This window comes from Electrona antarctica (assembly GCF_951216825.1).
Source record: "Electrona antarctica genome assembly, chromosome: 7".
Classification (NCBI taxonomy): Eukaryota; Metazoa; Chordata; class Actinopteri; order Myctophiformes; family Myctophidae; genus Electrona; species Electrona antarctica.
Genome location: NC_136812.1, coordinates 14,858,863 through 14,875,171, shown reverse-complemented (window position 1 = coordinate 14,875,171; position 16,309 = coordinate 14,858,863). Strand labels below are relative to the sequence as shown.

General features: G+C 44.0%; 1 protein-coding gene across 1 annotated transcript in view; it reads left to right on the top strand.

The window, feature by feature from the left end:
- LOC306926136 (uncharacterized protein) overlaps positions 1 to 15,495 on the top strand; it is a 44,556-nt gene extending 29,061 nt beyond the window's left edge. Inside the window, exons 22-29 of the mRNA XM_079505397.1 lie at positions 3,201 to 3,389; positions 3,836 to 4,001; positions 8,615 to 8,757; positions 9,894 to 10,090; positions 10,351 to 10,488; positions 11,444 to 11,661; positions 11,944 to 12,016; positions 15,005 to 15,495. Coding sequence (XP_079361523.1) covers positions 3,201 to 3,389; positions 3,836 to 4,001; positions 8,615 to 8,757; positions 9,894 to 10,090; positions 10,351 to 10,488; positions 11,444 to 11,661; positions 11,944 to 12,016; positions 15,005 to 15,362 — 1,482 coding nt within the window. The 3' untranslated portion in view covers positions 15,363 to 15,495. The remainder of the gene's footprint in view (positions 1 to 3,200; positions 3,390 to 3,835; positions 4,002 to 8,614; positions 8,758 to 9,893; positions 10,091 to 10,350; positions 10,489 to 11,443; positions 11,662 to 11,943; positions 12,017 to 15,004) is intronic.
- The last annotated feature ends 814 nt before the right edge of the window (positions 15,496 to 16,309 follow it).

Below are 16,309 nucleotides of genomic sequence, written 5' to 3'. Positions count from 1 at the left end.
CTTTTTTCAACTTTCATTGTGATTCTACTGATATTTCTGGAGCTAAATTGGAATAATTTGTATTTCCTTACACAACAAGGATGATAACATAACAGCGTATCACTTTCCAAGCTACAGTAGCCGTGTGTGAATGTCCATTCTTAAAGTCCTGAGAGCAGCACAATGAGTATTGAATGCCTCTATTCCTTGGGGAAGCCAGAAAGTGAAGTAATAATGGGCAGTCTTAAATTCATCATGGTGATCGATGGAGCCTGGTCATCCTGGTTGGACCTGAGCCCGGCAGCACAGCACATTCTCCCTGATACAGCACAGTATGCCAGCAGACAGCAATCTCCGGGGCCCTGTCTCCCTGACATACTACTGTATACCCACATGTATTCATACAGCTTTATTAGCAATGTCAAAGCTCTATTGGACACCATAGATAACTCTAACCCCATTGATGCAGCCAGATGCATTACGGTATATTGGGCTCACTGTTATTATGCTTGATGTTGAATTGCTGGATTACTCATGCAAACATGATATACAGTATATGAATGTACACATATTCAACACTTTGAGCTTGCTGTGAAATGTTCCTGACCCCTGATAGGAGTAACAGTTGTCTTTATGGTACCATTTAACTATCCTGTTTTCACAAGCACAGGTTTTAAGTTAAAACAGTTTATTTTTTAAAGAAGGCCGATGCACACCTCAAAGGTTAGTGACAGTAAGTAAGTAAGTCAAGTTTATTTATAGAGCACCTGTCACAGACAATCACAGTCACAAAACAATAAAAGTAAATAATAGTCAAGAAAAGTAAAACGAGTCAATAATAAAATAAGAGTCGATGCGTTTCCTCCAACTGCGCCTTGGTCTGCCCCGGGGTCTCCTCCCAGTGGGACGTGCCTCGAGGACCTCCCTAGGGAGACGCCCGAGAGGCATCCTAACCAGATGCCCGAACCACCTAAGCTGGCTCCTTTCCAGGCGAAGGAGCAGCGGTTCTACACCGAGTTTCTCTCGTGTGACTGAACTTCTCACCCTATCTCTAAGGGCCGATTCATACTCTTATTTTACCGCTGTTTCGGCGCTGTAGTGCTGAAATGATTTCGGCTCGTCAGAAATTTTCAGTAGCACCGAAGAGCCGACTTTAGGACGGTACCCCCCCCCCCCCCCCCCCCCCATAAAATATGAGTATGAATCGGCCCTAAGGAAGATGCCAGCCACCCGTTGAAGAAAACTCATTTCGGCCGCTTGTTCGGCACCTTATTCTTTCGGTCATGACCCACACCCACATACAGTAGGTGATAGTAGGAATGAAGATTGCTCGGTAGACAGAGAGCTTTGCCTTCTGGCTCAACTCTTTTCGTCACAACAGTGCGGTAAAGCGACTGCAATACCGCCCCTGCCGCTCCGATTCTCCGGCTGATCTCCTTCTCCGTCCTCCCCTCACTCGTGAACAAGACCCCGAGATACTTGAACTCTTTCACCTGGGGTAATGCCTCATTCCCTACCCGGACTGCACAATCCACCGGTTTCCTGCTGAGAACCATGGCCTCAGATTTGGAGACACTGATCCTCATCCCAGCCGCCGTAGGCCTACACTCGGCTGCGAACCGGTCCAGAATTAACATGCTTATCTAAAAGCACAGACTGATCTAAAACAACGCCAAGGTTTCAGGGGTTAGAGGCGAGCATATATATTCTGTTTCAATGACCCAAGACTGTCGGCAACATCTAAGCAACCCTACTTGGGGCAACAATTAAAACTTCTGTTTTGTAGGTATTCAGTTGCAAAACGTTGCTGGCCATCCAGTTCTTGATGGCAGTAATATATTCTTGCAGTTTGGTGATCACATCCATCTTATCCGGTTTGAAAGAACAGTATAATTGGTTATTGTAAGCATAACAATAATAATAAATTCCCTTGAAGGTGCTGATAATGGGTCCTAGAAAATAAATATGAAATATATAGAGGTCCCGTGCTCTGTCTGGAAGTTAAAACTGGGGCTATTGCTTTGTAACTAGAGTTATATGGATATTCAACAAACCACATGCTGGCTCTTAAGGAACACCTTGATCACTCTGCTTACTGCTATGAAACAACAAAGGAGTAGGCTACATGGCCGATGGACTGCCATAAGTAAGTGTGGTTTGACTTCAGCTACTCATTTATCTATCTGTGTGTGTGTGTGTGTGTGTGTGTGTGTGTGTGTGTGTGTGTGGTTTGACTTCAGCTACTCATTTATCTATCTCTTACAAGTTACTCGTAGGGACAGAACTTTGTGCCTAAGCTGTTACTGCAGGAACAGCAAAAAATGTTCCTGGGTCAAAATGATCGTGTGTGTGTGTGTGTGTGTGTGTGTGTGTGTGTGTGTGTGTGTGTGTGTGTGTGTGTGTGTGTGTGTGTGTGTGTGTGTGTGTGTGTGTGTGTGTGTGTGTGTGTGTGTGTGTGTGTGTGTGTGTGTGTGTGTGTGTGTGTGTGTGTGTGTGTGTGTGTGTGTGTGTGTGTGTGTGTGTGTGTGGTTTGACTTCAGCTACTCATTTATCTATCTCTTACAAGTTACTCGTAGGGACAGAACTTTGTGCCTAAGCTGTTACTGCAGGAACAGCAAAAATGTTCCTGGGTCAAAATGATCGCGTGTGTGTTGTGTGTGTGTGTGTGTGGGGGACAGGTAGACAAGACAGAGAAACCTCAGAAGTCACATCACGTGTGTGTGTCTGTACACCTCTCTGAGAGTGTTTGTGAGTGTGCACAACAATGCAGGTGCACGTGTGATTATAATGAAATAAATTGGGAGGAAGTAGTATATAGCTTATACTGCAAAGAAAGACATATATTTTTTGACCGCTTTTAGGCTCCACCGTCACTGCAAGATCAAATTGACCTGAACAGTACTAGTGTAATACTGTATAAACATTAAAAATAAACCATTTTCTATGATATGTTTAACAGTAATTAAGGCCAGCATGTTGTTTCATACTGGAAAGAAATGTCAGGAGGCTTAAAAAGGCATCAGAGAACGTGTTCAATGCAATAGAATGCAGAATTATTTATTTAATATACCAAAAAATAAAAAAGACTCTCAGAATGGGAGAATTCACATCAACAAATCCTCCGTCAAAACGTCACCGGCATGACACAGATAAACGGACAGACACTCAATAATGAATAATAACTAAGCATAAATAAAGTGATTCTGTCTGCCCGTCTGCAGGAGCAGCCGGAGCCTGGCAGGGCCAGCATCTACCACGCTGTGGTAGTCAACAGTTCCAAAGAGATGATGTCCTTCAGTGACTTCCCCCCTCCGGCTCACCTCCCCAACAACATGCACCACTCTGATGTGATGCTCTACCTGCGTCGGTATGCAGAGGCCTTCAACCTGCTGCAGCACATACGCTTCAAGGTCGGTCGAGTGCAGGTCATGCTTGGCGTCGGAGGCAATTTTATTTTTGTTCTTAACATGCCCCTAAATATATTGGAAATTCCATCAATGTTTCACAGTAAAATCTTCAGCGTTAATATAACAAATGTTACATTTGTTCACACGCTGAGTAATAAATGGATACATTAATAAAGAATAAGATTTTCTATAGTCCCAAGGGGCGTTTTTGTATAATCCTTTCTGACTGTAACACATGCTGTTTTCATACAGGCAAGTAGACAAGACAGAGAAACCTCAGAGAAGTCATTTAATTAATGTGTGTGTGTGTGTGTGTGTGTGTGTGTGTGTGTGTGTGTGTGTGTGTGTGTGTGTGTGTGTGTGTGTGTGTGTGTGTGTGTGTGTGTGTGTGTGTGTGTGTGTGTGTGTGTGTGTGTGTGTGTGTGTGTGTGTGTGTGTGCGCGCGCTAGACAACTGTGGTCAGTGTGAGGCAGAGTCCAGACTTCTCAGTGACAGGTCAGTGGGAGGTGGAGACAGAGGGAAAAGATGAGCAGATAGAGACTCACATCTTCGATGCAGTCATAAGCTGCACTGGACACTTCACCAAGCCTCACCTACCGCTCAGTGACTTCCCAGGTATACATACCGTAGGTATCACATGTATACCTAAAGAGTTAAGTCTTAAAAAGACAAAAGAGTGGCTGCACACACTGATAGCCAAAGAGCCGATTATTTATTAGGATGCAGAGTAAAAAACCAACGTTTCGGCAGTACAACTGCCTTCTTCAGGGTACCCTGAAGAAAGCTATCGGTGTGTGCAGCCACTCTTTTGTCTTTTTAAGACTTAACTCTTTAGATGTTTTTGCCGTGAGCTGGCACCACTACTAAGACTGGTGTGCGTTTAGCATCCTCCTGCACAGTATCACATGTATACCTACCTACTATTAAGCATAACATCGCTGTTGGGCGGAAACCAGCTAACTAAAAGAAATTCAACTTCAACTGTGTGTGGGGTTTACAAATATTGAACCAAGTATTCATCATAGTCCAGATTTAGGTGAAGAAATGGCCACCTCATCACCGAAAACTGGACTATGAATAGGCCTTAAACCTCCACTGGATCCTCAAAACTGTCGGTCAAACTACCTAAACTTTTCAGATCAGATTGTTTCCACCATTGATTAGAATGATGAAGTCAGACGGACTTTGACCATTAATCTCCACATTATTGGTCAAACTAACTCCATTTGAGCTATTTGGGTACAGTAATGCTAATAATATACAAATATCTGACAATGTATAAAGTCACCATACCAACTTTGATGAGGCAGTATTTGTTTTTCCTGAAAAGTTTATATTTTGGACATAGGATATCTGGTTTCTGCCTGACTTAATAAGTATTAAACTTCCAAATATATATTCAGGTGATTTACTTGTATGCATTGACAATAAACACCTTGAACCTTAACCTAACCACTTTCTCCCCAAACATGTAAACGTTTTGTAGTGGCTGTTTTCAAGTTTTCCTCAATAGCACAATTCAACCAATTTTGTAAATGAGAGGATTTAATTGGCTGGTAATATTGTGGCGAGTAACATGATTCTTTTGTTGTTGTTGTTGTTGTTGTCTCTGATTCCCTGCTTCATACCCAGGGGGCAAAGGGGGTTGACCTGCATTTGTCATAACATACAAAGTTGTCCACCAGAAATAATATCTATGACCCCATAGGATCACAACCTATATGGACAACTCGGTCAATTTTGTTGCGAAAGTCCAATATGGCCGCCCCCAATATTAGCCCCTATTAGTTATAATGGGGGGTGAATAGGGCAACATTTTAAACTGAGAGATATTTCCACGAAACTTCTCAGGTTGATCAATGATATGAATACGAACATTTTTTGTATTGCAAGTTTCCATGAAATCCAATATGGCCGCCACAATATGGCCGCCACAATATTAGCACCAAGAAAATAGGTTTTGGCTCTAACTTCTGAACCAGATGAGCTATAAATGCAAACTTGGTGTCTATTTCATGGTTTCTGACCATGTGAGACTCAATGGAATACCTATTTTTATTTTTGGGTGTGTCTGGACCCTTATTGTGCATATTTACAAGATGGTGGCTACCCGAAATAGTGCTTTACCATGATTTCTACCATGATTGTTGACTGTTTTGGCAAACACAAGCAATATTAATCCATTGGCTAAGATTCATGGCACAGAAGGAACATATTTACTTGAGCTTGCATATTGTCAAAATGGCTGCAAACATGAAAAAGAAAATTTCCTGTCAGATCCTATTACCCAGGGGGGCAAACCACCCCTTTTTGGATACCTGCATTTGCCATAACATCAAAGGTTGTCCACCAGAAATATCTATGACCCAATAGAATCACAACCTATATGGACACACCGGTCAATTTCTTTGCTAGAAATCCAATATGGCCACCACAATATTAGCCCCCATTAGCCTATAATGCGGGTGAATAGGGCAACATTTTTAACTGAGGGATATTTCCACGAAACTTCACAGGTTGATCAATGATACAAATACCATAATGGTTTGTATTGGAAGTTTCCATGATATCCAATATGGCCACCACAATACTAGCACCCAGAAAATAGGTTTGGCTCTAAATTCTGAACCAGATGAGCTATAAATACAAACTCATGGTTTCTAACCACGAGAGATATATAAATATTTTAGCCATAATTTCCCTCTATTAAGTATTATTGTTCTGGGGTGTTTCTTTGCAGAAAGACATCCCTCTGGCTGTATTTTGGTTTTGTTCTACTGTTTCTGTTGGCATTTCCTCTGTTTATGTTGACAATCATCCCTGGCAGGGACGTGCATCGCCAAGCCGGACATCCCTTCACTGAGTATGGATGGTCTCTCAGTGATGGTCCCCTGTCCATCTAGAGCCAGCCTGGCCTATGCCAGAAAATCTGTTCATGTGCCAGGGACTGGAGACAAGATGCAGCAGGAGCTTCACTCCATTCCTGACTGGGGATGCATCACCATTATCTTGGACTCTGGCTGGCATCCTGTCATGAAAGGACGCGATGAGAGAGATCAATGTCCCTGGACAGCCAAACTTGCCAGGGATCTGCCACAGGCTCTCACGATTGACTGTGTGAAAGGCCTTGGTGAGGTCGACAAACACCATATAGAGACCCTTCTGCTCTCTGCACTTTTCTTGCAGCTGGCAAATGGAAAAGATCATGTTACAGGTACCTCTGCCTCCGTGGAAACCACATTGGGATCCAGGGACAACATTCTCAGCATGGCTGATTAGCCGGTTGAGGATGATTCTTGCTAAGATCTTTCCTGTGATGTTCAGGACTCAGGAGGGCTATACCATGATGGTTATCGCAGTATGCCCTGTCCCCTTTCCTCTTGTAAACATGCACTATGGATGCGTCCTTGAAGTCTTGAGGGACTTCCCCCAATCCAGATTACCTGGTACAGGTGCCATGCCTCCATTCTTGTAGATGTCTGCGGGCAACCCATCACCTCCTGGTGCCTTTCCAGAAGTGGTTTGTTGGAGTGCTTTCATTGTCTCTGCACTGGTGGGGGGGGTCAGCCAGATCAGCTTTGATTGGCAGCTGGGGTATCGTGGCAATATCCTCTTCGGAAATTGAGGACTCTCTGTTTAAGACCTCACTGAAGTGCTCTTCCCAGTGTGCTAGGATGTCACTCTTGTCAGTGAGCAGGACACTTGTCAGAGGAGCGGACTGGAGTTGAGCCAGTGGTTTTGGGCCCATAAAGAGCACACAGAATGATGCATGCATCTGAGACATTCCCAGTCAGGAATGGAGTGAAGCTCCTGCTGCATCTTGTCTCCAGTCCCTGGCACATGAACAGATTTTCTGGCAGCCTTTGATACAGCTACATGATATTGTCTTGTTCATTGACATAGGCCAGGCTGGCTCTGTAGATGGACAGGGGACTGCATTCCCGTCACTGAGAGACCATCCAGACTCAGTGAAGGAAGGGATGTCCGGCTTGGCGATGCACGTCCCTGCCAGGGATGATTGTCAACATAAACAGAGGAAATGCCAACAAACAGTAGAACAAAACCAAAATACAGCCAGAGGGATGTCTTTCTGCAAAGAAACACCCCAGAACAATAATATCTGTCGTGGTTACAATTTAGGCATTTAGCAGACGCTCTTAATTGGTTAGAAACCATGAGTTTGTATTTCTAGCTCATCTGGTTCAGAATTTAGAGCCAAACCTATTTGCTGGGTGCTAGTATTGTGGTGGCCATATTAGATATCATGGAAACTTCCAATACAAAAAATTATGGTATTCATATCATTGATCAACCTGTGAAGTTTTGTGGAAATATCCCTCAGTTAAAAATGTTGCCCTATTCACCCGCATTATAGGCTAATGGGGGCTAATATTATGGTGGCCATATTGGATTTCCAGCAAAGAAATTGACCGGTGTGTCCACATAGGTTGTGATTCTATTGGGTCATAGATATTTCTGGTGGATAACCTTTGATGTTATGGCAAATGCAGGTATCCAAAAAAGGAATGGTTTGCCCCCCTGGGTAATAGGATCTGACAGGAAATGTAATGTCTTTTCTTTTTCATGTTTGCAGCCATTTTGACAAAATGCAAGCTCAAGTAAATATGTTCCTTCTGTGCCATGAATCTTAGCCAATGGATTAATATTACTTGTGTTTGCCAAAACAGTCAACAATCATGGTAGAAATCATGGTAAAGCACTATTTTGGGTAGCCACCATCTTGTAAATATGCACAATAAGGGTCCAGACACACCCAAAAATAAAAATAGGTATTCCATTGAGTCTCACATGGTCAGAAACCATGAAATAGACACCAAGTTTGCATTTATAGCTCATCTGGTTCAGAAGTTAGAGCCAAAACCTATTTTCTTGGTGCTAATATTGTGGCGGCCATATTGTGGCGGCCATATTGGATTTCATGGAAACTTGCAATACAAAAAATGTTCGTATTCATATCATTGATCAACCTGAGAAGTTTCGTGGAAATATCTCTCAGTTTAAAATGTTGCCCTATTCACCCCCCATTATAACTAATAGGGGCTAATATTGGGGGCGGCCATATTGGACTTTCGCAACAAAATTGACCGAGTTGTCCATATAGGTTGTGATCCTATGGGGTCATAGATATTATTTCTGGTGGACAACTTTGTATGTTATGACAAATGCAGGTTTCCTAAAAAAAGGGTGGTTTGCCCCCTGGGTATCAGGTATTGAGAGCTTCAAAGGTAGATATTTCCATAGTTGGGAATATCGTCATGCTGAGGGTCTGGAAGGGAAAACAGTGATGGTGATTGGGATTGGAAATTCTGGAGGAGACATTGCTGTGGATATCAGTCGAGTTGCTGATAAGGTACACAACCTACTTCTCTGGGTTGTTCTGAAGTTTCAAACGCAAACAAAATTGTCCCTAAACCCTCTATATGTTATAATTAACATGTTGTTTAACATAATTTCCCCACATTAGTAAAATAAATCACACTTGTGTGAAGTGAGGGGTACTTTTATCATCATACAATCACTTTTGACGTCCTCACTTTTCTGTCCTCACTTTTTATCCTCACATTCCATGCTCAGCCAATCAAATCATCGCTATGGGTTACACACAAACACACAGAGCTGGGCATAGGAGGGGCTAGCGCCCCTCGAAAAAACTATGTCAAAGTTCACTGTATTTGTCATTTCACATGTTTGCACATATAAAACAAAAATCACACTCAGGACCTTAAAATAAGTAACTATCAGAAAACTACGGAGCCCCTAAGGGGACATTGAAACGTTTTTTTCAGGTTAAACTTTCGCCTGAAAAAAATAATCTTTTCACCATTTTTTTTTCACCTGAAAACTACTTTTCAATGTCCCCTTAGGGGCTCCGTAAAAAACAAAAGAATACGCATAAATTCTTAAAACAGCTAGCATTATTAGGACTGAAGAATACAGCAGTCTAACAGTCCCCTGGGTAGAAGTTGCGTTTGAGCCTCCAACCCGAGGGAAGCTGGTCAAACAGTAACAGTTCCTGGGCCAGGTGAGTGGGGACCTCCATAATGCAGGCCGCAGTGCTCCTGCACCTGCTGGTGTAGATGTCCTCGATGGAAGGGAAACTACTGTTGGTGATCTTCTGGGCGTTTTTCACCACCCTCTGCAGCGCCTTCTTATGTCCGCAGCAGAGCAGTTCCCATACCAGGTGGTGTTGGAGAATGTGAGAGTAATAGTCTCCACCACACACCTGTATACAACGTCTCCAGCACTGAGGTATTGAGGCCAGCCTGCCTCAGCCTCCAAAGTAATTAGAGATGTTGGTGGGACTTTTTAAAGATGTTTGAGGTGTTTGAGGCCCACTTAACTCTTGTCTTCAGTGTATACAACTGGAACTTATTTTTTTCCGGTGGAGAGCAACTTAATAGCCTACACAAAGATTTCAAACAGCATTAAATTGATATGCACACAGGGTGTTACTGTTAACCTCTCTGCGTTGATCTTAACATACAGGTGTACCTCAGTACCAGGAGCGGGGCGTGGGTCGTCGGCCGTGTAGGGGAGTGTGGGATCCCACATGACCTGGTGGGGAGATCCCGATTGGATAATATGATATATAGACTCCTCCCATCATGGAGTGCCAAGATGCTAGAGAAGAAACTGAACCAAGGATTTGACCATAGACTCTACGGCCTGAAGCCTAAACATGGGTAAAAAATGGAAATATCATAAAGGAATAAGGTTCCTAATATGTGAATATATCCCCCCCACGATTTTTATACGCCATCTTTTTCACCCAGTGTCAATTGTAGTATGTAGGCTACTTTTGGGGTGTCCCTGCTTCATCTCTCTCTCTCTCTCTCTCTCTCTCTCTCTCTCTCTCTCTCTCTCTCTCTCTCTCTCTCTCAGCTAAGGTGTCCTTGGCTTGAAAAACGTCTTTAAGTATTGTTCTTTATTGTTGTCTTTGCAGGTTTTCTGCACAAATCCCAGTTGTGAACGATGAGCTGCCAGGTAGGATCATCTCAGGTCGGGTTCAGATAAAGGCCAATGTGAAGCAGTTCCATGGTTCCAGTGTGGTCATGGTCGATGGGAGTGTTGTAAATGAGGTGTGTGTTCATTTTAAAAACACATTTTGATTTTGTCTTTTGAATAAAATTTCATTTAGTTTCTAGTCACATTTTAGTCATGTGAAAAGTTTTAATTTTAGTCAACTAAATGTCTTTAAAATTTTAAAATGAGTAAAGATTTGCAAATAAATCTTTCAAAAATGGCAGATCTACAACCTATGAGCTTGTATATCTGCAATGTTTTGAATAGCCAAAGTTTAAAATAATGATTTTTTTTGATGATTTAAAATGTAAAATGACACTTTGATGATGCTTTGCCGGTCTTAATGGGTTAAGTCATTTCCCCAATATTAGATCAGCTGCTGAGTCGAGGATATTATAACACTGAATGTACTGCGATATGGCAAACTACTATATATATATTTTTTCACTCAGTCCTATGATGCTTTTTCCACATTATGGACATTTTATTTGCTCCTGGATCTAGGTTCAAAGTCAGTTATGTTTAAATAATCACACCCGTGTGAACTGAGTGGTGCAACTACACATTTATTGTTATAGTTACTGTACATTAAAACCAGTTGCTAACAATAGCAACCATGCTCGTTTCTTTGGTACGAACAAACACGGGTACACGGGTACAAAGCCAGTTGTTGGAGTGGTTTGCACCACTCAAAAATACATCAGATAATAGCAGATCTACAAGCTCAAGACATGTCGTTTCGTGTCACGTGTCGAGCTTGCAGATCTTCTACTTTTGATGCTTTCGTCTTGCGCTGCAGTGTGATCAAGTAGGCCATTCATCTACGAAAAAACGCAAAGCGTTAAAATATGGACATAAGAGGTTTCTGCCCGACATCAACAATATATTATGCATTCTTTCATCTGTATGGAAATTTCAACGGTTGAGTTTCACTGCACGTACGGTAGAGCGCAGATTGGGCTCAACTAATGAAGCTGGCCTAAAGGCCTTGGCTTGCAAAGTCATTATTGTAGTCTATTTATTTGTGTCCTAAAGGTGGTGTTCGCTACAGGCTACGACTACAGTTTCCCATTCCTGCCTTCTGCCCTGCAAGCTAAGAGTGGTCACCGGCTGCGTCTCTACCAGCACGTGTTCCCTCCAGGGCTGTCCCACCCTACGCTGGCGGTGGTGGGCTTCATCCATTCCCGTGGTGCCGAGATGCAGGCTCGCTGGGTCACCAGAGTATTTAAAGGTAGCATCCACAATGACACATCGTGTGTTTATATGTATATGCAGTACGCACGCACGCACGCACGCACGCACGCACGCACGCACGCACGCACGCACGCACGCACGCACGCACGCACGCACGCACGCACACACACACACACACACACACACATACACAGTATATGGTGGATGTTGTCCTTACCATGGTTTTGGCTCAAGCTTAATCATAACCTTTGTCTGTTCATTGTAAGGTATGTTCCGAGTTGTAACAGTATATATAGAAATTGTATTTATTTTCCCCAAGGTTTGTTGACACTACCCGCAGAGGAAACTATGCTACAACATATTGAGAAGGACACAGAAATCATGAATCAGAGGTAGGCCATAATGTGTAATCTTGGCACGTATTGGTATACTAAGAGATTACAGATTACTTTCTTAGATTTTTACCATTTGATTAAAGGACCACTTTTCAACCTACAGTATCTTCATATAACATCATCGATGGGGAATACAAGCTAATAAAAACTGCAGGCTTTCTAGTCCTGAAAAGTTGCAATGCGAAAATGGAAGCCATCGTTCTCACGATAATGAAAATCTAAACATTTTTGTAAAAAAATCTTGTTTAAAAAATAATCTGCCTAATGATGATGTCACTGGAAGACGGTTTCTAAACTGCCCACAGCCCTCCTATGAGACACAGACTGAGTAGAATAAAATCGTGCCATTTTATCATGATTATTAGTGAGGACCTATTATATGAAGATAGGTTGAAAAGTGGTGAAGTGGTCCTTTAATCGAATGGTCTAGAAGCGTGTTTTTGAGCAACAAATGGAATATGCTAGGGCAGCAGTGGCTCAGGGGTAGAGCGGCTGCTTGGGAACCGGAAGGTCCCCAGTTTGATCCCGGGCTCCCCCAGAGGGCAGCAGTGGCTCAGGGGTAGAGCGGCTGCTTGGGAACCGGAAGGTCCCCAGTTTGATCCCGGGCTCCCCCAGAGGGCAGCAGTGGCTCAGGGGTAGTGTGGCTGCTTGGGAACCGGAAGGTCCCCAGTTTGATCCCGGGCTCTCCCAGAGGGCAGCAGTGGCTCAGGGGTAGAGCAGCTGCTTGGGAACCGGAAGGTCCCCAGTTTGATCCCGGGCTCCCCCAGAGGGCAGCAGTGGCTCAGGGGTAGAGCGGCTGCTTGGGAACCGGAAGGTCCCCAGTTCGATCCCGGGCTCCCCCAGAGGGCAGCAGTGGCTCAGGGGTAGAGCGGCTGTTTGGGAACCGGAAGGTCCCCAGATTGATCCCGGGCTCCCCCAGAGGGCAGCAGTGGCTCAGGGGTAGAGCGGCTGTTTGGGAACCGGAAGGTCCCCAGTTTGATCCGGGGCTCCCCCAGAGCAGTGGCTCAGGGGTAGAGCAGCTGCTTGGGAACCGGAAGGTCCCCAGTTTGATCCCGGGCTCCCCCAGAGCAGTGGCTCAGGGGTAGAGCGGCTGCTTGGGAACCGGAAGGTCCCCAGTTTGATCCCGGGCTCCCCCAGAGCAGTGGCTCAGGGGTAGAGCGGCTGTTTGGGAACCGGAAGGTCCCCAGTTTGATCCGGGGCTCCCCCAGAGCAGTGGCTCAGGGGTAGAGCAGCTGCTTGGGAACCGGAAGGTCCCCAGTTTGATCCCGGGCTCCCCCAGAGCAGTGGCTCAGGGGTAGAGCGGCTGCTTGGGAACCGGAAGGTCCCCAGTTTGATCCCGGGCTCCCCCAGAGCAGTGGCTCAGGGGTAGAGCGGCTGCTTGGGAACCGGAAGGTCCCCAGTTTGATCCCGGGCTCCCCCAGAGCAGTGGCTCAGGGGTAGAGCGGCTGCTTGGGAACCGGAAGGTCCCCAGTTTGATCCCGGGCTCCCCCAGAGCAGTGGCTCAGGGGTAGAGCAGCTGCTTGGGAACCGGAAGGTCCCCAGTTTGATCCCGGGCTCCCCCAGAGGGCAGCAGTGGCTCAGGGGTAGAGCGGCTGCCTGGGAACCGGAAGGTCCCCAGGTTGATCTCGGGCTCCCCCAGAGCAGTGGCTCAGGGGTAGAGCGGCTGCTTGGGAACCGGAAGGTCCCCAGTTTGATCCCGGGCTCCCCCAGAGTTTGTGTCGAAGTGTCCTTGAGAAAGACGCTGAACCCCTGATGAGCAGGTTGGTGCCTTGCATGGTTTCCTCCGCCATCGGTATGTGAATGGGTGAAATCTATGTAAAGCGCCTTGGATAAAGACGCTATACATACTGTATAAATGCACCGTTTACCATAGTCCAATGGTGTCATGCGAAAATAGCGAAGATTAGAACACGTTGCGAAGTGAGCTTGCAGATTGGCTCTCTTTGCTATATGTTTGACATTGCTTTTTCAACTTTTCACCTGCCCAAAATATTATGAAATTATAAAAAACAAACAAAAAAAGTATAATCGATTAAATGTATTAGTTCAATCAACTGTTGCACCTCTACTACTAATACCTTGAAATTGTCGAAAATAATTCAGTGCATACCACTGCACTGCAGAACAGTGTTGCCAGAAGAAAAATACTGTAGTTTAAAAAAAGAGAGGAGAAGAAGACAGGCCAGTGAAGAGAACATGAGAGGTCATTACTGGGATTTCTTTTGTGGCTTTTTCTGCCTTTATTGATAGGTTGAAAGTAGAGTGACAGGAAATGGGGTGGGGGGAAGACATGCGGCAAAGGCCGTCGGGATCGGGAGTCGAACCCGCGGCATGCCTTCAGGCTGGCTCAGTAGCCTAGGTGCCCAGACGGTTGAGCTAACCGTCCGGGCCCATTACTGGGATTTAATCATAAACCCGTTTAGGTACATGGTTGGAGGCCGAGGTATTAACTGTTATAACATCAGCGGTGTAAAGTAACCAAGTACATGTACTCAAGTACTGTACTTTAAGTACAAATTAGATTTTTTATTTTTTTTACTATACTTCTGTATTTACAAGTTTCAATACTTTTACTTCTACTCCACTACAATTTAATGAAAACTTTAGTTACTATACTTAGTACTTACTTTGTAGATTTTGATTATTATTAATATTATTACAAAACACACTAACCACTTCAGCCCTATATATATTTCTGCCATTTGGAAATAGCCGATCTACAAGCTCACAATGTGTCACATTGTCGTGACGTATTATGACCTTGTAGATCGGCTATTTTCAAAAGATTTTGTATGCATTTCTAACTGAAATGGGACAACAAACAACAATTTTGAATTCTGGATTTTTACTTGTATCATTTCTACATTGCAGTATTGATACTTGCACTTAAGTAAAACATGTGATTGCGTTTTCCACCATTGACCGTTCTAACATGCTGAGGATTTTCAAGCTGTTGCTCAATGTGTGTGTGTTCTTTTCCTACAGATTTAACTGCTCTGACCGTAACCCCCTGCAGGTGGACTACTACTGCAGGGGCTATTATATGGACTCTCTGGCAGTGAAAATAGGGGCTCTACCCAACATTCTTTGGCTTTTGATAAAGGACCCCAGGCTGGGACTACAGGTGTTCACGGGGCCCTGCACCCCCTACCAGTACCGTCTGACCGGGCCGGGCCAATGGTCCGGGGCCCGTCGGGCCATCCTCACTCAATGGGAGCGGGTGGTCCAGCCTTTCAAGACCAGAGTGATACCAGAACCAGAAGCCAGGCACTCTTCTAGACTGAGCATGATGCTGGCTGTGGCTGGGTTAGCACTGCTGGGCTGTTTGCTCTACAAGCTCTAATAAGCTGCATGATTCTGTAAAAGCATTATGGCATGGAACAGCTCTGCAACATTATGACTAAATAGATTTTTAACAAGTAATAGAATTAAGGGTTGGTATATTTTTTGCTTGAGAATCTGATGCCAAAATTGGCCTTTCATCTATGTACTTAAATATTGTTGTGCGTCTTACAAGTAAAACATTTGGATGATTATGTTTAGTCGGATGGTGTGGTATTTAAAGGGGATATGAATACAGTTCGCACAGGAAGTGTGCAGAATGGAACGACCCAGCATGTAAGCAGCATTATTGAACTTTTGTCAGCTTTTGTCCCTGCTTGACAGAATCATCTACATGCCATGATGAGGTTACTATGGCAACTGCTCAGTTAACAGACATCTTACATTTTTAAGTAATATTTGCTTTAACATTTAATGTTAAAGCACTAATCATTGCTACAGAGTGTTTTCCTGTCTCTCCAGCTCTTTAATAAACAGTATATATATTTTCAGATGGGTTGCCAATTTCAGCCAATCAGGAGAGAATACCCTAGTATCAGCTTCGGTTTTAATGTTCCAGATCCAGTTTTAACTTTTCTCTGCTCACTTCCTGGTGTCATCACTTCCAATTTCCTGTATGATGAGTTCTCTCTCCTGATTAGATACATTTGGTAATCCAAAATGAGAATACATTTTTCCATTTTGTCACATTTATCCTCTCTACAATAGGGGCCATTTTAATGTTATAAAACTTCGAATTGCCTGTTCTCTTTTCACAAAGTGTAGCTTATGCTCTAAAATGGTAATTCAGTGCATGTTCATGAGGAGAGGATTTATTTTCCTTTTTATACGCTGGTACCCTGAGGGGTATGATGACCTACTATACTATCTGATTGCTGCTGCTAAAAAGCAGGAAAGGTAAACAACTTGCTGGGCTCTCTTCCAAGAGGGGTACAATGTTGTTTTGGC